The sequence below is a fragment of the Desmodus rotundus genome, chromosome X (genome assembly GCF_022682495.2).
Source record: "Desmodus rotundus isolate HL8 chromosome X, HLdesRot8A.1, whole genome shotgun sequence".
In the NCBI taxonomy this organism is placed as follows: Eukaryota; Metazoa; Chordata; class Mammalia; order Chiroptera; family Phyllostomidae; genus Desmodus; species Desmodus rotundus.
This window is the reverse complement of record NC_071400.1, coordinates 3,692,108-3,717,034: the sequence shown is the minus strand read 5'-3', so window position 1 is coordinate 3,717,034 and position 24,927 is coordinate 3,692,108. Positions and strand designations below refer to the sequence as shown.

The 24,927-nt window shown below is 41.5% G+C and overlaps 1 protein-coding gene across 1 annotated transcript in view; it reads left to right on the top strand.

Moving 5' to 3' along the window:
• Positions 1-24,927, top strand: part of LOC112300051 (vascular endothelial growth factor receptor kdr-like) — a 161,466-nt gene that overhangs the window by 28,431 nt on the left and 108,108 nt on the right. The window contains exons 2-3 of the mRNA XM_053917169.2: positions 10,632-10,728; positions 17,527-17,747. Of these exons, the coding sequence (XP_053773144.1) occupies positions 10,632-10,728; positions 17,527-17,747 (318 nt within the window). The remainder of the gene's footprint in view (positions 1-10,631; positions 10,729-17,526; positions 17,748-24,927) is intronic.

Here is a 24,927-nt window from a genome sequence, read left to right as displayed (position 1 = left end):
GTACACCAAGTCTATATGCCACTCACTGGGTGTCTGCAGAGCTTTGTGGTGCAGTGAGGTCTCAGGGAGTCATCTGGGTGAAGCCAGCAGACTTTATCAGGTCCAAACAGACCAAGATTTGGCTGTGTGGATGGAGAGCTCTGTAGCAGTCCCGTGTGTGAAATAAACACACAACCCAGCATGTCCCAGATCGTGCAGGGAGCCTGAGTGCAGCATGACAGGGACAGCAGGAGTTGGGTGGATGGTATTAGTGGATCTCCCAGGAGGGAAAGATGCCAGTCAGGCTTTGGGGCGTGTGGGAGTAGTGGCCCCTTCCCCAGAGCCACACAACTTAGTTCAGCCCAGATTCTGCCCAGACCTCCTCAAGGACCTGAACTTGGAAGGGCAGCACCACCAGGAGTCAGGAGGGAGGTGTCAGTCAGGTTCACGAGGAATGTGGGTGGAATATCATTTTTCCCCAAAGCCACACAAGTCACTCCCTGACACCCCCTGAGTCTGCCTGGACCTCCACACCTCTGTCCAGGCAGCTGACTCTTCAGCACGGTGCCAGCTCTGCAGGGTGGAGTGAGAGGGAGTCCAGAGGGTGGGGCTATTGCATTCTCCCAGGATGACACCATGAGGAGAGGATTGCTCTACCCAAGAAAGATGGTGTCTACAGTGTGGGAGAGGGACTCAGCACACGGATCCTGGTGGCTGTCCCTTCAGTTCTAGCCCCAGAGCCACAAACCCCAGATTCTCATCATGTGACTCTAGTCCACTTTGCACTCTCTCTGCCAGAACCCAGTGTGAGTGGCTGCGAATGATATTTTGTGGCTTGGCCCTTTAAGAGGGCACCTGTGATAAGAGGGCACAGGCAGACTCCTATCTCTTCCTGGTGGTCAGAATTCCTGCTGATCTTCACTGCTAGACGTTATGTAGATGGTACTTCCTGGCTCTGATGCTCTCTGGGCTGGGTAGTCCAGCGTTCCTTGGGGGGGGTTGCTTTGCAGCTGAGATATCCCTCCAGAATCTCAGTTGCCACCCACGGAAGCAAGGCCAGCCCTTTTCCCATCTCTGTTTTTCTTACCAACCTTGATGTGGCTTCTTCTGTAAATCCTTGGTTGTAAGACTTCTGTTCAGCTAGCCTTCAGTTGGTTATTCAAGTTGTTCTATAATTTAGTTGTAATTCCAGTTTGGTCCTGGGAGGACGTGATTATAACTTCCACCTACTCCACCTTCATCTTGGATCCTTGGAAACTTACATGTTATTAACCAGTTTTACCTCGATTAAAAGAAGTTCTGCGAGCAGACAGTCTTGATTCATTCAGAAGTATCTGCTGAAAGACAAGGCAAGATCCAGAAGTTGTATATAGAACACTGTAAGTATATTATTAGTGTATTAGCACAGGGAAGTATAGTAGGGTATAGGTTTGCTCTAACAAAGAAGCTTATATAATTGCGGCTTAAAATAAGAGAGTTGCAGAAAAATCTGGATGCAAGCAGCGCAGAGCTCTGCTCTATAATTACATTGGAGGACCCAGGTTCCTTCTGTTTTACTTCTCCACTACGTCTACAGTACTGTCCTTGTCCGCATGATTCCCACCACATACATATTTCAATTACATGAAAGAGGGAAAATAGGCAATTAAAAAATTAAAGGGTACACTCTAACCCTTTATGGTATAACCTGGAATGACTTAAACCTATCATTTCTGTTTGCATCTGATTAGTCAGAACTTGGTCATATACCTCCTGTTAGCTGTAAGGGAAGTGAGGATGTATAGTATTTATTCTGGGCAGGCATGTACCCAGCTAGAAACTCTACTACTGTTGTAGAGCATTTTTATTACGAGAGAAATTGTTTACCCTGCCATATAGGGCTACTATAGGCCAAGTTACTGATTGTAAGCTCCTAAGCATATATCCATGATGGTTTTGTTCCTGGAACTCACCAGAGAAACTGGAGTCCCCTTTGACTTATCAATTCAGTTAGAGTAAAAAAAAAAAAAGTAGTCATCAGCAAAGTTTCAGCTGAATAGTCCACTTCAGCTTCTTTGCCTTATCCCTACCCTTAGGACCTACTTACTCAAGCCAGCAGGAATCTGCCAGACAAGCAAACATTGGCCTTCCCTATGCTCTGGATACCTAAAGTTGTACTTTTTTTTTTTTTATTTGTCACATTGCACAACCTACAAGTGTTGTTTGGGTCTGTCTTGATTTATAGCTGAGTGCAAGCGTTCCCAGCTCTGGGGCTGTTTTCAATTTCAAATCTGTCCTGTAAAGCACACCATACAAAACATGTGTCTTCCCTTCTCTTTAATCATTCTTTCTGCTGCCCCCATCTGCCCCATTCATCAATCAGGCCCATGCAGCAAGGACTCAGGGCCTTGATAAGGCTGTCTTTGTGTTTCGTGTTTCATCTTCCTCTGGAAACTGCCCTAGGAAACCAAGTGCTCCTTGTCAATGGAGACAATGGGGCTGAGTAATGAAATGCCATCAGAAAAGGCCAGACCACTGGAGAAATGGCCTTGAATTCTTCAGACCCCCCAGGACAAGTGTTCTTGCTCCATAGTTCTACCTTCTCTGGGAAGCAGGCTTCCTCCAGACATGACTGGCACCAGAATTCCAAGGAGGATGGGTACGTTTATATTCTCCATTGCTCAAGCCTGTAACACCATGGGATGTCAGAGTGAAAAGGGCGTTTTAGAAATCACAAAGCCTAGCTGATGTACTTCGCCTCTTTTTTGGTGGATAAGGAAACTATGACCAAAAGGACAACTGACATGATATGTCTTAGGTCATACCGCCAGTCAGGAGCATGGTTTGCCCCAGAAGGTAGGCCTCCTGCCATACACAGGTTAGTGTGGATTGAGAGTTGCTAGGCATCAGACGCTTTTCTAAGCACTTTATACATATTATTAACTCCCTGAATCTACACAATAGCCCTATCAGGTGGGTGCTATTTATTACCATCTCCATGTGACAGATAGGAAAACTGGGGGCTACATTGGTTAAGTAATTTGTCCACAGTCACAGAACTAATACGTGGGAGAGTCAGAATTCAAATCTAGGGCATCAGTCCAAAAACCTATACTCTTAAGTACTCTGCTTTCCTGCCACTCAGAGTCCGGAAGGGCCTGGAGGATTATTTAGCCCGGCCATGCCTGACAAATGATTCTTTTCCTCAGCCTGCCTCTGATTATTCATTGAAGGTAACATCAAATCCGGCACTCTTGCCTCCATAGCATGCTTGTTTCTATAATCAGAGAGGGTTAGTACTTTCGAGATGATTGATTTCCTCCTCTGGAGGGAGCTTGGAGCAAGATCTGTAGTCACAGTTACTGGAGGGAGATTTGAAGGGGCAGACAGGCCCTTGTAGGCCAGTTCTTCTCCCCAAACCATCTTGTCTTTATCTGCCAACCATGTCGACTGGCCTGGCAGATACAGAAAAGGGTAGACTTTCTGTGGAAATGGCAACACATGGGTCCTGCTGATCCCAGAAAAGTTCCCACCCACAGGCCATCTGTGGAGGAGCAGCTACAGATTCTGTGAGGTGGAACCACAGTGAATTGTATACTGTAGGCTCACTGTTGCTCATCTGAACCTTTCTGCCTCCTTTGTGCTTTGCTTAGTGGCATTTGCAGTGCTAACTGCTCTCCCTGAAGGGGGGGAGGGTCTTCACCTCAATGATGTCACAGGTGGGGACCCATGCACAGTTAGTTTTAGTTTATACTTGTCCTGTGGAAGAATAGTTTTAAGAAAATAAAAGAGACACTTCCAGTTACCTACACTCTTCAGAAATTGCTTAAATGCACAGATCATAGATGGCACAGGTTTCTTTGGAATACAGGGAAAGAAAGGGAAGCAGAAAACTTAAAGAAACAGACACATCCTGCAGAGGGGGAAAGGAAGGAGAAGGAGATTACTTTTGTGATCTCTAGAGAGCCATTGTTAAGAAGTGCCCCCCTCCACTCCCTAGCTTCCTGCATGGTGTTTCCCCTTCATCAGCAATTGGCACTCCCAGAAAGCCTTTCCAGCCTTTATGTAATGTCAGGAAAGAATCTGCCTGACCTTGGCCTGTGATTAACAACAGAGAACATTCTGATCCAAGTCGCTCCTTCAGAAAGATATACTATTCTGCTGCTGATGTATTGACAATTCATTCAGGTCTGGCTTTTCCTCTTCACGAATGTTGGCTTAAATGAGTAGAAGTGAGCTTGCTTCATTACCAGCGGCTAGAGAGTTTGGGGTATGGCTTGGCAGAGCCGTGGAAGGAACGTGCCTGGATGTTGGATCCACGTGAAAATGACTTTCAGGGGAGGTGGCTGTATGGGGTGTGGGAAAGAACTTGGTTGGGGATTTCTTTGTTGCCTCATTTCTTTCAGCTCTAAGCCACATGTATCTGGGGGAGTGAGAAATACTTCAGTCTCACTCTTTTTCCAGATGTATTCTTCTCAGAGCATCGAAGCAGGTTGAGAATTGTCAGGGGCAGCGCTGCCATTTAACCACACTGCACAGGATTGGCCCCTCCGGTTGGCTACTGGTGAGGACAATGTGCTATAGTGGTTAGGAGCACAAGGTTTGGAATCAACTTCCTGGATTAAATCATAGTACTAACACTTACTGAGTGTGTATTCCTAGGTGACTTAACCTCTTTTTATTTGTTTTATCATTGTTTAAACTGAGGATAACAGAAGTACTTATTGATACTTGTAATGTCCCTTCATGAAAGCTAGTCATGCTTCAATGCCGTTCACTGTTGCCGGTCTTCTGGCCAGCAAAGGAGAAGGGTCCTCTCTGGGTGGGTCCTACGTCAGTGCTTCAAATTTATATCAAAATTCTTCTCTTCCAAGCTACTGAACTCTAGCTACTGACCTTTTCTTTTCTTTTCAAAAAATATTTTTTAAAAAATTTCATTTACAGTTGATATTCAATATATTAGTTTCAGGCGTACAACCCAGTGATATGAGACATTATATAACTTCTAAGTGACCATCCCAATATATCTCACACCCATCTGGCCCCATACATAGGAATTAGACTATTACTGACTGTGTTTCCTATGCTGTACTTCACATCCCCATGACTGTTCTGTAACTGCCAGTCTGTACTTCTCAATCCCTTCACCTTTTTCACCCAGGTCCCCCAACATCCCTCCCATCTGGCAACCGTGAAAATGCTTTCTGTATCTATGAGTATGTTTCTGGTCTGTTTGTTTGTTTTGTTTTTTTTATTCCACATATAAGTGAAATCATCTCGTATTTTTTGTTCTCTAACTTACTTCACTCAGTATAATACCCTCTAGTTCTACCCATGTTGTTGCACATGGCAAGATTTCATTTTTTTAATGGCTGAGTCATATTCCGTTGTATATATGCACCACTTCCTCTTTATCCACTCGTCTACTGATGGGCACTTAGGTTGCTTCCATATCTTCATTATTGTAAATAGTGCTGCAATGAATATAGGGGTGCATGTGTATTTCTGATTTAGTGTTTGGGGTGTCTTCCAATAAATACCCAGAAGTACAATTGCTGAGTACTTTTTTTTTTTGTCCTTATTGTATATAACCTTTGTTTTAAAGTCCATTGTGTCTTGTACGGGTATTTCTACCACAGCTTTTTCTTCTGTTTCCATGTCCATGAAGTATCTTTTTCTATCCCTTTACTTCCGGTCTGTGTGTCCTTCAATCTGAAATGAGTGTCTTGTGCAAGTGTCGTGTGAAATGAGTGTGCACACGTGAGGTCTTGTTTAGTTAGCCGTTCAGTCACCATACATCTTTTGATTGCAACATTTAGTCTCTTTGCAGTTAAACTATTTGTGGATAAATATGCATTTATTGCCATTTTATTATTCACATTTTTGTCTATTTCTTCTTCTTATGGAAGACCCTTTAACATTTCTTGTAATACTAGTTTGGAGGTGATTAACTCCTTTAGCTTTTTCTTGTCTGGGGAGCTCTTTATTTGTTCTTCAATTCTAAATGATTCCTGCTAATAACTTTTTCTAAAGCTATTTCTTCTTTTTAATCCACAAAAGACACAAAATAGCTTCTTTGGATTTCCCATATGTAATCCCCTTTTCCACATTTTTAAGGCTTGTTTTACTTCTAAAGTATAGTTTCTCTATAAACCCAAGTCTCCTCACCTCTTGCTTTGAAGGAACCATAAAAGGGGTACATGTGCCCAGTTTGAGGTCTTCTCAGTTCAGCCATCAGCACATCTAAACCTCAGGTACATTTTGGTTATTCTGTTACTGTCCAAACTAAACTGTTGCTCTTGTTAACAAGCACAGACTTTGGAGGGAGAAGGGTCCCACAGTGCTCCAATGTACCCGTGCTCTCCCTCTCTTTCTCTTGTAATTTTTATGTATATCCCAAAGTTTCTCCACTTGGCATTCACATTAAATTTGGAAATATTTTGTTAGACAAGACAACTCCAAGCCCCTTTTCTCTCTGCTTCCTGAGGAATGCCTCTCCATCACTTCCAAAGAAAACAAACTCTTAACCAACAGGGCAACCGTCCAGAGAATCCGAGCAAGTTCAAGATGAATGGAGAAGCAGTAAGACCAGCAGAAGGGGATGTGCAAAGGGAATGGAGCTTGGAAATGATCATCTGTAATATTAGAGAAACGTCCACGCTTCTTCTCCTTTCTCTTGCCTTTTGTCTGCAGTGGGTACATGGGGTGGCTTAAGAGTGTGATTGTGATCTAGCAGAACGTGAACCTGACCAGAGCTGGGTATTTTACTTTTTGAATCCAGTTTGTTCCATGTGGTTCCTGCAACTTGTGTGGCTTTTAGGCAAGGCGACTTCTGGGTCTTGGTCTTTCTTATAAGCAAAATGGAGCTATAATGGAGATGCTAGAAGTCATTGATGAGTATGTGTGTATAACCTGCTTGGCAGAGTGGAAAGCACTAAGGCTAATGTAAGACTCTTTAACCCGTTCCTTGGAGCCCAGAGACAACAGTTGTGAGAATGTTCAGCATGTGTGTGTTCACACGCACTTGTGTGATAAGAGTCCTTCCTGCTTATAACAGACTGTGTTCCAAGGATGCCTGGCTCATTCAATTCAGCTTCTCCCACCAGAAAAGGCACATTTCCCCAGAAAATGGGAGTTGGGGAATAGAAATATTTTTAATGAAGAATCCTGGCTTCTAAAAAAGTGTTTTCGTAGAACAAAACCCAAACCAACAGCTGGTTGTTGTACTGGGCTTCCAATCTATAATGAACGCAAGTGTTTAGGAAGCTCATAGATATTCCTCTTTGTCTCCATATACACAATTTTCTATTCCCAGGTCAAACCTGTGTTCAGAAAATAGTTTATTAGCCTTCAGTAGTGATGTTAATTGTGGAAATTGTAAGCACTGAGGCAGAAAATTAAGGGAAATACTGCTTTGTAATAACAATAAATAATAGGTAAGTGATAAGTTTTCAATGCAGTAACTTATTTAATCCTCAGCTCAAACCTATGTAATTAGTCCCATTATACATATGAGACAGTTGTGCCTGAGTTAAGTAAATTCCCCATGGTTATATAGGGAACAAATGGTAGAACTCGGTCACAAATTCAGATCGTCTGCCTCTACATTCTGTGTTTTTAACTTCTGCACTACATCTGATGAATTGAAATCTTTCAAATCACATAACTTATTCATTCAATTAACATTTATGGAATTGATTACTGGCTTGCCCGGGCTCCCACAGCTCGTTTCATGCCTTTTGTAGCACTTACCATATTCAGTGCAATCATTTGTTGATGTCTGTTTTTCTTACTAGACTGTGAGGTCTTTGAAAGCAAAGACCATGTCTGAAGCCTCTGTTTCACTCTTGGCATCATGAAACCTAGGAAATGGCATGTTCCTTGAGTTGGCCATGGGAGCAACCCCCTGCTATGTGCTCTGGACTGGGGGTACACAGTTGAATAAACACAGTTCCCAACATCAGGGAGCTTCCAATCTCTGAAAAGGCCAGACATAAGAAAAATGGTATTCCCCATAAGGCAGAGTGAAATGAGACCTATAATTACGGTCTCACAGTATGTTCCTGGAACTCAGAAAAAGGATCCCTTAATTGTCAATGGAACTGGAATAAAATGTTTTGGGTAATATTGCTATTCAATGTCATGTGACATAACACAATCAGTCAACATAGTTTAGCTTTAGTTCTATTCTGGCCACTTGCTTGGACATGGTGGCACTTGAGCATTAGCCCTGGACTTGGGGGGAAGATAAGCTATGCTTCGTAGATGAAAACAGCGCAATTTCGTAGAAAGAGCACGCACATCAGAGTCAGGCAGACCCAAGGTCGAATCCCACCCAGCTCTGCCACTCGCAGGCTATGTGACTATGAACCTCGGTTTTCTGACTCGCTGTAAGAGATAAAATAATAGTACCTACCTGACAGAGTTTTGATGATCCAGTGAGTTAAAACAAGTAAAACTGTTACCATATTTAGTAAGTGGTCAATAAATAGTAGCTTCCTTTCACTTTAAATAACTGACAAGAAATATTGTTGTTTGCCACCTTATTTACTTAGTTGTATTTACTTATTTTGAATAGACAATTGATTATCATGGTATGTCATTGAAAATATACACATAAGGGTATTTATTGTACAGGGCAGCTGCAGCCTCAAAAATGCTGCCTAATAAACTAGCTGTAAACCCAGCAGCGGCATCACATATATCAAACAGAATGTGCAAGTAACACTTACAACTCAAAAAGAAGACAAATACCCTCTAGAAGTTAACAAAGATTTGAATAGGTGCTTCTTGAAAAAAGTTACATAGATATCTAATACGTGTATGACAGTATATACTGTATTATTAATCATCAGGGAAATGCAAATTAAAACCACAATAAGATATTTCTATAAACCCATTAGATTTGTTATACTTTCAAAAGACTGACCATATGAAATGTTTGCAAGAATGTGGTGCAACTGGACCTCCCATTCACTGCTAGTGAGGTTGCAGAATGGTCCAAATACTTTGGAAAACAGTGTGTCAGGTTGTTAAAAGGCTAAACATGGGCCCACTGCATGGCCCATTCGTTCCACATCTCAGTATTTGTCTAAGATATGTGGCAATATATGTCCACACAAGGACTTACATAAATGTTATAGCAGCTCTTACTCATAAAAGCCAAAAAGTGGAAACAACCCAAATGTCCATGAATTGATGAATAGCTAAACAATATGGGCTTATATCCAAACAATGGAATACTGCTTGGAAATATAAAGGAATGAACTATTAATGTATGCTATGATGGAAATTTGTCTCAAAATCATTACTGTGAGTGAACAAAGTCAGACATGAAAGAGTAAATACTGCCCTGGCCAGTGTAGCTCAGTGGATTGAGCGTGGGCTGTGAACCAGTGGGTCGCCAGTTCAATTCTCAGTCAGGGCACATGCCTGGGTTGCGGGCCAGGTCCCCAGTGCTGGCTACGTGAGAGGCAACCACACATTGAAGTTCCTGTCCCTCTCTTTCTCCCTCCCTTCCTCTCTCTCTAAAAATAAATAAATAAAAGACAAAAGAGTAAATATTATGCAATTCAATTTATTTTTAAATTGTAGAAAATGTAAAATGATCTATAGTGAAAGAAAGCAGATCATTGGTTACCTGGAAGCAAGGGTGGAGAGACAGATGGTTTACAAGGGGCGTTAAATGCATTTTAGAGGTGATGGATATATGAATTGTTTTTATTGAAGTAATAGTTGAATGTGTGTATACATATGGTAAAACTGATAAAATTGTAAAATTCAGGTTTGTGCTGTTTTTCACTTCAATTATACTTAATTAAATCATGTTTAATTAACCAAATCATGTTAATATTTATTTCTTGCTCGTGCAACTGTGCATCATTTAGTGTTATGCTGATCTAGGCCAGTTCTACTGGGTTTGGCTTGAGCCTGTGGGGTCTAGGTCTGCTCCAGTTGTCTCTCATTCCCCTTGGACAAGCAGCCTACACAGATCTGGTTTTGTTACAGCGATGGCAGAAAATAAGGAGATTGAACAAGAACATGCAATGTTTATTAAAAATTCAGACTCAAACTGATGCACTATATTTCAACCCAGATTCAATTTGCTAAAATCAAGTCATATGACCAAGTCCAAAATCAATGGGGTGAGCAACAGACTCTTTGAACTCTATTAGGTAGTCCTGGTAAGTGGTTGCTCACCATGATTCAACATTACCACAGGTGTATGCAGTGGAAAGCTCCATTACATCCACTCTGCTCTAGCCTCCGTTTTCCCTTCCCAGAGGCAACCACCTACACCTAATTTTTTCTGTGTGTCTTCCAGTTCTATGCATGCATAAATAAATACCTACATTTTCTTCTTTTACTTCAGTGCTTATATACTATATATACTACTTTGTATTTTGCTTTTTATTTGATTTATTTTGGAGACTGCTCTGTATTATTATATAAAGTGCTTCCTTTTTTCCTGTGTTATTGCTGTGTACACCATCACATGTATGTACCATCAGTTCCTTATCTATAGACATTTGGCTGTTTCTAATGGTTTGCTATTGCAGAGAAGCAGCAGTTGGCTTCACATAGATATGAGTTTATTCATGTGGAATGATATTTGGATACATCTGATGACTAATTGAAAAATTCTAATAGCAATACATTTTATCTTGGTTCAGGTCTTGCCAATAAAGAGACCATGATGAAACCAGAACTGAGCATTCTTGGAGATCAAGTGGTGATCCAGGCTGGTGGAACTTTTGACATCACCTGCAGGTAACAAAATCAAGGCTCTTCAAACTTTCCTGTTTAAAAGACCCATGGTGGGGAGCTCAGATATATTGGGTTTGTTTTTTTTTAACAGACAACTCTTTTATTTTTTAGATTTGAAGATTTTATTTGTTTTCTTACTTAGAGAAAGGGTAAGGGAGGGAGAAAGAGAGAGAGAGAAACATCAATTGGTTGACTCTCACATGCCCCAAACTGGAGACGGGGCTCACAACCCAGGCATGTGCCCTGACTACAAATCAAACCAGTGAACTTTTGATTTGCTGGCCAACACTCAGTCCACTGAACCACACCAGTCAGGGCATAGAAATATTTGGGGTTTTATCACACTCCAAATTTTTTAATTTATTTTTTAACAGTAGAGAACAGGTTCCGCAAGATCGGGTTTGTTAATAGTGGTTTTCACCAAGCGTACTTCTCTGGGTGGAGTGAGCTAGCTTTTTAGCTGAATCTAGATATCTTTGTCTTTGGCTCCCTTATTTATATTATTACTTTTTTAAAACAGATTTTGTTTATTTTTAGCGAGAGGGGGAGAGAGGAGAGAAACATCAATATGTGGTTGCCTCTCACATTCCCCCCATCAGGGACCTGGCCCACCACCCAAGCATGTGCCCTGATTGGGAATCAAACCGGCAACCCTTTGGTTCACAGGCCAGCACTCAATCCACTGAGCCACACCAGCCAGGATTATTATTACTTTTTCCACACAGTCAGGAAACTAAATTGACTCTTAAACTCCTTAGTATGCCAAAATGTACATTAATTCTCTTGGCAAAAATCTGCTGTTATTTGTTTACATCAGTGTCAGTAGCACACAGAATGTGAGCCTATGGACTCTCCCTTGTCACAGTTACATTGTTTAGAACTCTTAAAGTGGTATCTATTTCCTTGATATTGACAGTGTCACATTTTTTGTACACTCATATGTATGTGGCCAAATGAACAATGTCGTGTTTTCAAAAATATCTAGAAAACTGGAAGTGGCTACTTCTTCTCTTTTCCTATATGTTCTTCATTTTGGTGAATAACGAAGATGGCAATTCTAGCAGAAAGAGAAGTTTAGTTGGAAAAGCTCAACAGGAATTTTACATTCTAAGAACAGTAAGTATGAGAGTGTAGGAAAAAACCCGATTAGAGATGATGTGAAAGTTATTCACAGAAACTGAATGAGAGTTGAAACTATATAAATAGACGAGGAGAATAGGGGAGGGTACGTTGAGTGAAAAGATAAAAGGGTACAGGTCACAATCTTCAGAAGTCCCTGTGCTTCGAGATCGCCTGGGCAGGAAGGGGACTTGGGAAAGTGTATGGAGAATGAGTAAGAGGGAGACACAAGGGAGAACTGTAACAAGGGAGAGCAAGGTTTCAAGAAAGAAGGAGTAGTCAGGTTCTCTAGCAGATATAGGTGTAGGCGCTCAATAAATGTGTACTGAGTGTAACTGAACTGAAAGGATAGTACAGTGCTCCCTCTCTTAAGCTAGCCACGGCACCAGAGTGTCAGTAAAGGTTCCATTGTGATCAATGCAATAGGTAACCTAACTTAACAGTTGCATTTGAAAATAAAGTTTAATTATTTTATGGGAAAAAATCCAAAGGGTGGATATCTGGGGATGGCATGCCAGTCCCGTGAAATCATTAGAAACTCATACTCCTTCTATGTTGTGGATCCACCTTCATTAACTAATGGCTTTCACCATGTGGCCCAAAATGGTCACTCAAACCCCATTCATCATGTCTGCATTCCAGGTAGTTAGAAAAAAAAAAAAAGTAAAGAAAGGCATGCCTTCTATATCTAAGACTATTTTCCCAAAAGCTCTATCCACTAGTTGTGCTTATATCGTTTTGACCAAACCTTAGTCCCATGGCCACACTTAGCTGCAAGAGAGTCTGGGAAATGCAGTATTTTATAGAGGAGGCCATATGTTAAACTTAAAAAGTGAATATTTCAGTATATGGAAGAAGGGGAGGACCGAGAATGTCATGCCTAGTGAGTTATACTAAAGTGTAGTGATAGCATAACCGGAGATCAGAGTTCCCCCATTCTAGGTCTTGTGGGTTCCTGTACTCTCCCTGCAGAGGGTGACCTTTTCTCCTAGCTATCTGGGTTTCCACCAATACAGATGAGGTTTGATCAGGGGATTTGAGCCAGACATTTGGTTTTTGGACACTGTCCTTTCCTCAACTGTATGCTTGCTTAGCAACTTCTCTGGGTATAAAGCATGATTGAGGAGTCAGCCTCAAGTGCATTAACAGCCCCTGTTCACACAAGATCACTTTACCCCAGTGACCCTGAATGACATCTGACCTACATTAGCCATTGTTTTAAAACCTGCCACCAATGGCTTGCATGTGTCCCGGTTTGTCATGTTCCAATAGATCATATTTATTTCCAGGGCTTCTTTCCAGTATTTTTAGAGTCATAAAACCCAGCTCTAATTCACCATAAGTTGTAGACACTTAACCCCAGGTGATGCATTTGAGACAGGCTTGGCTCGGCGAGTAGGCTGGTTGGTACTTTAGGGGAAATTTGCTTCAGTGCTAAGAGGATCCCAGAGAAAGTTCATCTGGAAGACAGGCTAATAGTGCCTCAGATAGAAATGGAGGAATGAGAGAAGGAGGTAGGGCTTGTAGATAAGTAACTCCTCAGAAGGTTTCAGAAACATGAGGAGCTCCTCTAAATCCTTTTTTAAAAAATGAGTAAGTCGGGGACTGAAAAGATGACAATATCTGGCAAAGGACACACAATTGGGCAATGGCAGTGCTGCTACCTTACTTCTACTTTCCATTCCACTAAAATAAAATTCTGAATATTTATTCTCTTGTCCTCAAATGATCATAGATGTCTTTCCCCCCTACTGGTTTATATATAAGCTCCCTCATTTATTCATTGTATAGAAAACATTTTGTTGATGCGGACAAGTAATAATTACTGCCCTGAGTATCAATTAAAAATAAACTTATAATAAAACAAGTAATTTATTGTGTATCTGCTGTACTAGGCACAATTCTCTGGCTGGAGGTAGACATGGCCATATATACACAACTGCGTAAATCATACTGTTTTTAGGTACTCACCTCACAGTTAAATGAGCAAGACAGGATTCCTCAAAAGGGAAGTTAAAAGTACCCAGAACACCCTGGCTGGTGTGGTTCAGTGGATTGAGTGCAGGCTGTGAACCAAAGGGTAGCTGGTTCGATTTCCAGTCAGGGCACGTACCTGGGTTGCGGGCCAGGTCCCCAGTAGGGGGTGCATGAGAGGCAACCACACACTGATGTTCTCTCCCTCTCTTTCTCCCTTCCTTCCCCTCTTTCTAAAAGTAAATAAATAAAATCTTTTTTAAAAAATTACCTAGAACTCTTGATTGGAATTTCAGGACAGATTTGGAATGAATATTTAGGAAAAGAAAATAGCATCAACAAAGGCTTAAAAGTTGGACTTTATATCTTTCAAAGCAGTTTCAAGAGAATCATATATTTTAGCCCCATGTCAACCCCAAATAGTAGGTAGAAAAGGGATTGTTTCCCTCATATATACAACAAATATTTATTTAGCACCTACTGTGTACCAGGTGCTGGACTAGGTGCAAAAGGTATGATAGTAAACAAAATGGATAAAGATCCTTACCCTCTTGGAGATAACACTCTAGTGGGTGAGGCAGATAATAAAGATAAATAGGAAAATTGTATAATATATTAGAAGATGCTAAGTTCTGTGGTGAAAGTATCAGGGTAATGGGACATAGTGTGAATTAGAAGTGTTTCTTCAAAAACATTGGTCAGGATAGAAGTGCCATTTGAACAGACACGTAAAGGAAGAAGCCATTCAAGTATGTGGAGAAGAGCCTTCCAGACAGGGGGAATAGAAAATGCAAAAACCTTGAGGTAAGGGTAAATTTGACACAGTCAATAAACCTCAAGAAGTTTGTGTGTCTTGAACAAAATAAGCAACGGAGAGGAAGATAAGAAATTAGGATGCAGAGGTAGCAGAATTTTATACACTTCAGTGGGGATTTTGAATTTATTCTGAGAGTCATGGGAAGCCACTGGAAGAATTTAAGCAGGGAAATGATGTACTCTAATATATATTTAAAAAATCTCCCTCTGGATGCTGTGAGGGATATGGATTAAAGGGGACAAGAGTCAGAGGCTAGTGCAGCATTCCAGGCGAGACATGATGGGGGCTGTGACCAGGATGCCAGCAGTGGAGGGAATGAGAAGTGGGCAGGTTCTGAATACATTTTCAAGGTAGAGCATAGAGGATATCCTAATGGATTGGAAGTGGAGTGTGAAAGAATGATATGATTCAAAAATGATTCCAATGACACATAAAGTTGATAACCACAATAACTATGATTTGTTGGGTACTTACTCTGTGTCAGGTTTTCCTGTAAGCCATGGGTGGCAAAAACACAAGGCCCGTGGGCTGAATCCAGCCCCCCACGTTATTTTATCTGGCAGCAGCACCGACCTCTCACTTAACTGTTCAGGAGCAGTTACATTTATACGGTCCTAAAATTTCATTCATCCCTTTGAAGGCAACTGCGAGGCTGATGTGGCCCCTGGTGAAAATGAGTCTGACACCCCTGCTGTAAGCAGTTTATATGGATTGACTCAGTAAACCTTCTCAATAAATCTGTGAGGTAGGTTCTATCAGCCCCACTTTACCAATGAGGACACCAAGGCCTGAAGAGGAGCAGGAACTTGTTAAGTGTCCAATGCTAGCACCAAGCTCTCCTGATGCCCAAGCCAGTGGGTTTTCCATTGTGTAAACATGCACGCAACTCTCTATACTTCGTAAGTTTTGACAAGTCTGCGGAGCAGGCTGAGCTCATACTTTCTTGTCTAGCTCCAACAGGGACTGGCCACACTTCCTTGTGCTCAGCTTGGCCTTTATAAAACTTCCTGGTGCAAGTTACCTAAGTTCCCAAGCCTTAAGCTGTGAGCCTTTGGTGCACTGGCAGGCAAATCCGGCATCTCGTGGAAGGTGGGTGGGGGAAATAAATCAGCTTGTGAGGAAGCTCAAGACTCTGGCATGTGATTCTCCCCAAGGACGTTATCAGGAATAGGAGGCCTAGTCATTCCAAGTATCCAGCTGCTCAGGCCCAGGCATGAGAATCTGCTGTTGGAATCTCTGGAACTTAGTTTCTATTCCTGGAATATTTTCGAGAGTGTCCTCTCAAGCTCAACCAAATATCCAGATATGGGAACTAAAAATGGGTCTAAATCAGGAGTCTGCTGTGTGAACAAACACAAAGAGCTCCTCCTCGTTGACCTGCACCGCTCCCCATTTATCCCAGGCCTTCACCTTTGCTCCCCTGTCCAGGCTCTGTCTCTAAAGATCCTCATACCCTAGCCACCCCCGCCCGCCATCCTAGAGGGTATTATGGTGAGTGAAATAAGTTGGACCGAGGAAGAAGCATATTGTATGATTTCATTTATTTGTGGAATCTAAGAAGACCAAACAAACAAAACAAAACAGAAACAGGCCCATAGATACAGAGAAAAAACTGACCGTTGTCAGAGGGTTTGGGCGGAAGGGTAAAAACGTGAAGGAGAATAACAGGTATATACCTCCAGTTATAAAAGCAATTAATGGGATGTAACATATGGCATAAGCAAAATAGTCGATGTTATTGTAATAACCGGGATGGTGACAGATGGGTACTAGACTTGTGTGGTGATCGCATCACGAGGGATAAGGGATTTAAATGTGGAATCACCTGAAACTAATACAATGTTGCATGTCAACTATACTTCAGTGGGAAAACAAACCAGTTTGGCTAACACTCGAACCCCAGATACTGTCTGTTCGTCCGTTTGCGTTTGTCTGCTATCAGAGCAAACAATGTGGAATAATCCTGAAGACTTCACAGGCCAGGTTAGCGTGGAGCGCGGCGTTGCCCAGTCGTTAGAGGTACTACATACATAGGGGTGAAAAGGAGAATAGGAGTACCATTGTTTGGCTGTAAGGCGCAGGTCTGAGACTCTAGTCAGGTGAAGCAAGCAAGTGTTAAGAAGTTTAAACTCTGGGACCAATTTCTCATGGCATACAAAGCCCAACAAAAACAATAAAATTTCAGATGGCAGCTGATAACAGTGCAGAGAGTGTGTTCGTTTACTAGGGCTGCCACAATAAAATACCCAATACCGGGTGGGTTGAACATCAAAAATTTGTTTTTTCATAGTTCTAGAACAAGGGTGTCGAACTCATTTTCACCGGGGGCCACATCAGCCTTGAGGTTGTTTTCAAAGGGCTGAATGTAATTTCAACTCCTTAACAGTTAAGGAGTAGTTACGTTTATACAGTCCTAAAATTGTTTCTGCCCTAGACTGGGCTTTGAGTGTGGGTCCTGCCAGCGACATTCTGGGCAAGGCCCTTTACCTCCCTGAGTCTTGGAGTTTTCATTCTCCAAGTCCAAACCATAAATCCAGAAAGGACCTCAGAAATCACTTAACTCAGTATTTCCCTCTGCCTTTCCATGTTTAATGGCAAACACTCCAAAGCCCATGCATTGATTGAGAGAGCTGGGTTGAGGGTGTAGCTTGAATAGAAGGAAGGAACTATATGGGTAGCGAGGGAGAATGACAAAAACATAACTCATGGTTTCACATACTCCTCATACCCATAGTCAGGTGTTCCAATCCTTTGTGCCAATGTTTTCATGGGAACTAAGCTATCTGTTATAACTCTTCCATCAGAACTCACGCTGGGAGCTGGAGCAATATTGCTTCTTCACTGCCCTTTCCATGCGTGACTCAGCATTTCTTTTTGTGTTGTGTTTTCAGGGCACTGGCTGCCGTTACCTGGACTTGGGGCACTGGGTCTGCCGGAAGTCGGGCCCGCATCTTGGAGCACCCCTGCTCTGATAACCCCCTTGTCACTTGCAACCAGCTCACTATCTTCCACACAGAAGCTGGTGACACGGGCTACTTTACCTGTAGCTACAAGGACATTGCTGACATCAAGGATCCCAATGACAAGGCCAGTGTGTATGTGTATGTCAAAGGTGAGTGAGTTCCTTGGGCTTTGAAACTGAAGGAGTTTGCATTTTTTCTGGATGTGTAGATACATAAATCCCTAGGTCAATTTGGAATACTTTGGAGTGCTTTTTGAGGACAGTAGAGCAAGAACACACCTTGTGCTTTTAAATTTTGCTAATGACATCCAGGTGTACCTTCATACCCACATGCTTTCCAAAGGTGAAGTTGTTGATCTCTGACCCCATGAGATAAGAAAAATAATAGGATTAGTTCCCAACTCGAGTAGTTAACCAGTGGTATGTGAAAGGAAGGGGCTGTGGAGAGGCAGATTCCCCTGACAAGCTACATGCAAACTTGGCTTGATCTTCCTCTACTTCCAGATGACCGGGAAGGCTCTTACCATTTGAATCTGCTTTCCAGAACTTCTGTGGCTTTGGGCTATGGTGCTGGGGCCTGTATGATTGCTCCTTTGGGAATATAATTTCTTTGAGAGTACAGAGGGTGCCTTTCAGAAACGTGTTCTTTTTGCTCCTCTTACATACCCATTCTCTTTATGAACCATTTCTTTACTTCCTTATACATTAACTGATAACCAAAATCTCTGTGAAGCAGCAAACTTGGCCCTAAGTTTGAAGAAGACCTAAATCCCAACCCACAGTCCTCCTGGGCTTCCAAAGATACAGGTTAAGCAAGTCTAAGGGACCATAGTAAGGATTAGGATGAGGTGGAAATAGCTCTAGGTTAGGAGACTTGATTATAGTGTATAATTAGTTTAATGTTCTGTTGAATTCAGTTTGCTAGTATTTTGTTGATAATTTTAGCATCTATGTTCATTAGGGATATTGGCCTGTAATTCTCTCTCTCTCTCTTTTTAGTAGTGTCTTTGTTGGGTTTTGGTATTAGCTTAATGCTAGTCTCATAGAATGACTTTGAAAGCATTTTGTCCTCTTCCAATTTTCTTCTTCTTTCTCAAGACTACAATGGATGTTTAAGGTCTTCTGTGGTTCCATATAAATTTTTCCAATATCTGTTCTAGTTCTGTGAAATATGCTATTGATATTTTGATAGGAATTGCATTGAATCTATAGATTGCTTTGGGTAGTATGGACATTTGAATGATGTTAGTATTCCTATCCATGAACACGGTATATGCTTCCCCTTACTCATATCTTTTTCAGTTTATTTCTTCAGTGTCTTATAATATTCCAACTGTGGGTGTTTTACATCCTTCATTAAATTTATTCCTAGGTATTTTATGGGATTGTTTTCTTAGCTTTCCTTTATGGTATTTCCTTATTGATGGATAAAAATGCACCAATAATGAAATACCATAAATTTCTGCACAATTTTCTGGATATTTATTTTGCATCCTGCTACTTTTCTGAGTTCATTTATCAATTCTAGTAGTTTTGGGGTGGAATCTTTAGTGTTCTCTATGTACAGTATCATGTCACCTGCAAATAGTGACAGTGTTACTTTCTCCTTTCCAATTTGGGTGCCTTTTATTTATTCTTCTTGTCTGATTGCTGTGGCTAGGACTTCCAGTTCTATGTTGCATAAGAGAGGTGAAAGTGAGCAGCCCTGTCTTGTTCCCGATCTTAAGGGGAACACTTGTAGTTTTTGCCTGTTGAAAATGTTGTTGGCTGTGGGTTTTTCATATGTGGCCTTTATTATGTTGACATATGTTCCCTCTATTCCCACTTGGCTAAAAGTTTTTATCATAAATAAGTGCTGGATTTTATCAAATGCTTTTTTGCATCTATTGATATGATTGTGTGATTTTTACTATTCATTTTGTTTATGTGGTGTATCATGTTTATTTATTTGTGAATATAGTTCCAACCATGCATCCCTGGAATAAATCCCCCTTGATTGTGGTGCATTAATTTTTTAATGTAGTGCTGGATCCAGTGTGCAAATATTTTGGGGGGAATTTAGCATTTATATTCATGCTACCCAATGTCAAATTACACTACAAGGACATAGTAACAAAAACAGCATGCTACTGGCGTAAACACTGATATACAGATCAATGGAACAGAACGGAGAACCCAGAATTAAACCCATGACTTTATGGTCAATTAATATTTGGAAAAGAAGATGACAACATACAATGAGCATAAAGACAGTCTATTCAATAAATGTTATTGGGAAAATTAGACAGATACATGCAAAAACCCCCTAAAATTAGACAACCTTCTTATACCAGGAACAAGAATAAATTAAAAATGAATTAAATACTTAAATGTTAGATTCAAAACCATAAAGTCCTAGAAAAAACATAGGCAGTAAAATCTGTGACATTTCTTGTAGCAATATTTTTTTCTGATAGATCTCCTTCAGAGAAGGAAACTAAATAAATAAATAAATGGGACTATATCAAACTACAATTTTTTTGCACTGCAAAGAAAACCATCAATAACATGACAGGACAACCCAGTGAATAGAACATATTCACTAGTGATACATCTGATAAGGGGTTAATATCCAGCATTTATAAAGAACTCATGCAACTCAGCACCAAAAAACCAAACAATCCTTTCTAAACATATATGCACCCAATAGAGGAGCACCTAAATATAAAAATGGAGAGATTGACAGCAATACAGGCATAGTAGGGGGTTTTAACATTGCACTGTCATCAATGGATAGAACTTCAAGTACAAAAATTCAACAAGGCAGCAGCGACCTTAAATGAAACACTGCATTGGAATGATTTAATTGATATTAACAGAACATTTTATTCCAAAGCAGCAGAATATACATTCTTTTCAAGTGCACATGGAATATTCTCAAAAGTAGACCACATTTTAGGACACAAAATAAGCCTTAACAGATTAAAGAAAATTCAAATCATACAAAGATTCTTTTCTGACCACAATGGTATGAAACTAGAAGTGAAGCACAAAATAAAAACCCTGAGAACCACTCAAACACATGGAGGCTAATAACATGTTATTAAACAATAAATGCATTAACAATGCAAAGAAGCTATAAACATTATCTGGAAACAAATGAAAATCAACACACGGCAACCCAAAGTTTATGAGACACAGTAAAAGCAGCCCCGAGAGGGAAGGTCATAGCATTATAGGCCTACCTCAAGAAGCAAGAAAAACTCAAATAATCTAAATCTACACCTAAAATAAGTAGAAAAGGAAAAACAAAGTCCAGACTAGAAAGAAATAATAGAGATCAGAGTGAAGTCCCTTTTCCCCACAGCTTCACCAGCACTTGTTTGTTGATTTATTGATGGTGGCCATTCTGACAGGTGTGAGGTGACATCTCATTGTAGTTTTCATTTGCATTTCTCTGATGACTAATGACATTGAATTGAGCATTTTTTCATATGTCTATGGGCTGTCTGTATGTCCTCTTTGGAGAAGTGTCTATTCAGGTTCTTTGTCCATTTTTAATTGGACTGTTTGTCTTCCTGGTGTTGAGTTGTATGGGTTTTTATATATATTTTGAAAATTAACCCTTGTCAGATGTATCATTGGTGAATATGTTCTCCCCCACAGTGGGTACCCTTTTTGTTTTGTTGATGATTTCTTTCACTATGCGGAAGCTGTTTTAGTTTCATGCAGTCCTGTTTATTTTTCCTTTATTTTCCTTTCCATAGGAGACATGTCCACGAAAATATTGCTACAAGAAATGTCTGAAATTTTACTGGCTATCTTTTCTTCTAATATTTTTATGGCTTTGCAAGTTACATTTAAGTGTTTTATCCATTTTGAGTTTATTGTTGTGCACAGTAGCACTGTTGGAGGGAGTGCAGACTGGTGCGGCAGCTACTACGGAAAACAGTATGGAGTTTGCTCAAACAAATAAAAATGAAATCGCCTTTTGGCCCAGGGATCCCACTTCTGAAAATACATCCTAAAAACCCAAAACACCAATTAGAAAGGATACATGCACCGCTATGTTCAGAGCAGCATTATTTACAATAGCCACGATGTGAAGACAGCCCCAGTGTCCATCAGCCAGGCAGAGCTACCGGCTCAGGGGGACATATCAGAAAGTCTCCCATTGGGGATGATGCTGGCCCAGCCCACATGAGGGGGCAAAGCACTTTGTTCTGGTCCCAGATAATGGCTTCAGAGGGACTCACTTTGACTGTCCCTCCTCTGAGCTGCTCTCCTTTCCCTCTGCGGAACTGAGCCCATTTGGGCAGCGTATCCGGAACTTGGAAGGATAGATCCAAACAGTCTTCCACTGGGGGTAGTGCCCCAAGCCTGCAGGATAAGGGTGGGCACTTCTTCCCATTCCCTGGGTAGCACCAGGGATATAGGAATGGCCTTTCCACCCCCCACCCCACCCACCATGGTGTAGCCACACACCTCTGCCCTTGCCTGTCTGGTTCTCAGACGAGCTTTTCCAGGAGACATGCTCCAGAGTCCCAGCTCTGTACTGTACTCTGGTTTTCTGCTTGGCTGAACTCAGCAAAATGGGGCTATCCAAGTGATTAAACAGGTGGGAGAGGAATGCTGGCTGTGTGCTCAATACGGGGGAGACCAGCCCTCTTCCCAAAGCCACATAGTTGAGTCACTATCTGGGTCTCTGCCAAGAGCCTCCCCAGAAGACGTGGTCCCCAACAGTCACTGCTGGCTGCAGCCAGCCGACACCTCTGCAGGACCCAAGTATGGCAGAGTGGGCTCATCAGCAGTCAGAAACAGGGAAGCGCAGTTTCCAGGATGGTTCTGTAGTAATAAGAGTGCTCATCACTGAAAAAGCAGCGTTTGGGTCTCCCACTGATTTTCCCCACTGAATTTAATGTGGGCTCCTTTTCTCATCTCTGTTGCTCTGGATAGGGGCTCTCTGCATTGGGTTGAGGTCTCATGCTCCTGGGAGAGACACAAAAATGGCAATCCACCCTTCTTATCAGTCTCTATGTGGTTTCTTCTGTAGATTCTTGGTTATAATATTTTGGTTCAATTAGACTTCAGTTGGTAATTCAGGTTGATTGCTCTGTAATTTAGCTGTAAATATGGTTTGGGCTGGGAGCAGGTGAGTGTAGCTTCCACCTACTCTGCAGCCATCTTGGAATAAGGATCTGAATTTTAATAAGATGTGTTGTTAGCCTGGTGTCAGCAGTTAGGTAATTTGTGATTTTTTTTTTAATCTGACTTTACGTCATCTCTCGAAGTTAATGGTTGCTGGCTGCCTCTTACATCTAATGCCTCAGAGGAAGATGGAAGGAGAGATCTTCCAAAGAGAACATGAGAGGTTGTATGGCTTTCTGAAGGAGACGCTGGGGCTCAGACTCTGTAAGAAAGAGTTTATCCTAAATGTGATTCTGTTCAAAGGCGCAACAGGCTTCCTTTCAAGGGTAGTAAAGTAAACCAGACTAAATAGACCAACTGCCAGTAAAGACCTTCACACAGTTAGAAGAGAGGGAGCAGGTGATTTTTAAGGTCATATCCACTATTAAGAATGTCTGAGTCTGTGGTCTGAGAGTAGATAGGACCCGGATAGTGGTCAGGGATTTCTAGGCAAGGGAACAATACAATAAAAGGAGTAGAGACCATAAGGCCTTTTTGGGTCAGAGTGAGTGGATGAGAATAGCTGTTGTGGAGGGATTTGGAGAGAGGGACATTTGGGAGAAGGCTGTTACGGATATGTTCTTTCTATTGGCATTCCACCCAAGATATTCTTCTTAGAAATGGTAGCTACTAACACCTTAACCCATTTCACACTTAGACTTCTAAGAAAGGAGCTTGATTCCATGCAAAACTCATTAGCCTTCGCCCAACAATGCTTTTTCTGTACTTTGAATGTTTCTTAGCTTTTCCTTTGGATTCTGATAAAGATCTTGGAGAGAGGTCACATGTGCATACTTTTTCCACACCTTTTCCTCTTCTCTCTAGATTTGGCTGTTGGCCCTGAGTCCCCAGGCATTGTAAACCCCTGGTCCACACCCTCTTTTCCATTAGGAAACTAGTCTCTTCGACAGCACAATAGCTAGGGCAATAGGGATAGGACAGGTCCCTGTTGACTCAGGATGGGAGTGTCCTTTCCTCATCAGCGCCAGTCCAGTTCTGGACTAGCTGTGGTCTAGTTCTGGCTTAATTCAAGGATCTTAGGATACAGAAAGGACAGGAGACTCTTAGGGGCTAGCTGCGTAATTTCACTCCCAGCTTTGTCGGTGTTGGAGCGTGTTAGGAATGGGAGTGGGGATGCTAACAGGAACTGTTCTGGAGCCAGTGATTTCAAGAACTACCATATATCAAGAGCTGTTAGGATCCATAGAGGTTGGTTCAGCATCCCCCCTGAAAACAGATTTAGAGAAAATGAAGATTTGTTCAAGGTCACATACGTAGTTAATGGCAGAGCAGGGGATAGGACCCAGAATTCATGACTCCTAGAGTTAAGACCTTTATTGGAGCTAGTGTGTGGTGTGTGTACATTGGGTCTCTCAGGCTACTTGCTGGGGAGGAGTTTGGGGGTTTTAGGAGGACTGAACTCAAGGTCCTGAACCAGAACATACCTGCTCTTATTTGTTTTATTCATGTGTTTATGTATGGGTGGGATGCATACAAGATTTCAGTTCATCTTCATTCTCAAGGTTATGGACTTTAAAACGTGATGACCTGGGCTCAGATTGTGACTTAGTAGCTATGTGGTTTCTCATAAGTTACTTAACCTCTTTGTGCTTCAGTTTACCCATTTATAAAATGAGAGTAGTAATCAACTTCATAGGGATCTTGTAAGAATTGAAAAATTTAATACATGCACAGTGCTTATATTAGAGACGAGGACATAAAAGTGCTCAATAATGGCTCTGGCTGGTGTGACTCAGTGAGTTGAGCGCCAGCCTGAGAACCAAAGGGTTGCCGGTTTGATTCCCAATCAGGGCACGTGCCTGGGTTACAGGCCAGGTCCCCTATAGGGGGTGCGCAAGAGGCAACCAGACATTGATGTTTCTCTCCCTTTCTTTCTCCCTCCCTTCCCCTCTGTCTAAAAATAAATAAAAAATATTTTTAAAAACCAAGAAACAAAAGAAGAGCTGAATAATGTTAGTCATCAATACTACCTCATGTATAGGATGGATTTCACTGCTTTAAAAAAAAGTATAAAAACCACTGCTTTGTACCAAATTTTTTCTCTTTGGCAATCTCTGCCAATATGTCAGCTTTCTTCAAGTGTCTACAAGCATCTCAAAGCCATCTGTGGCTGGCATCTGCATGGTGTCAGGGTTTGAGCAGT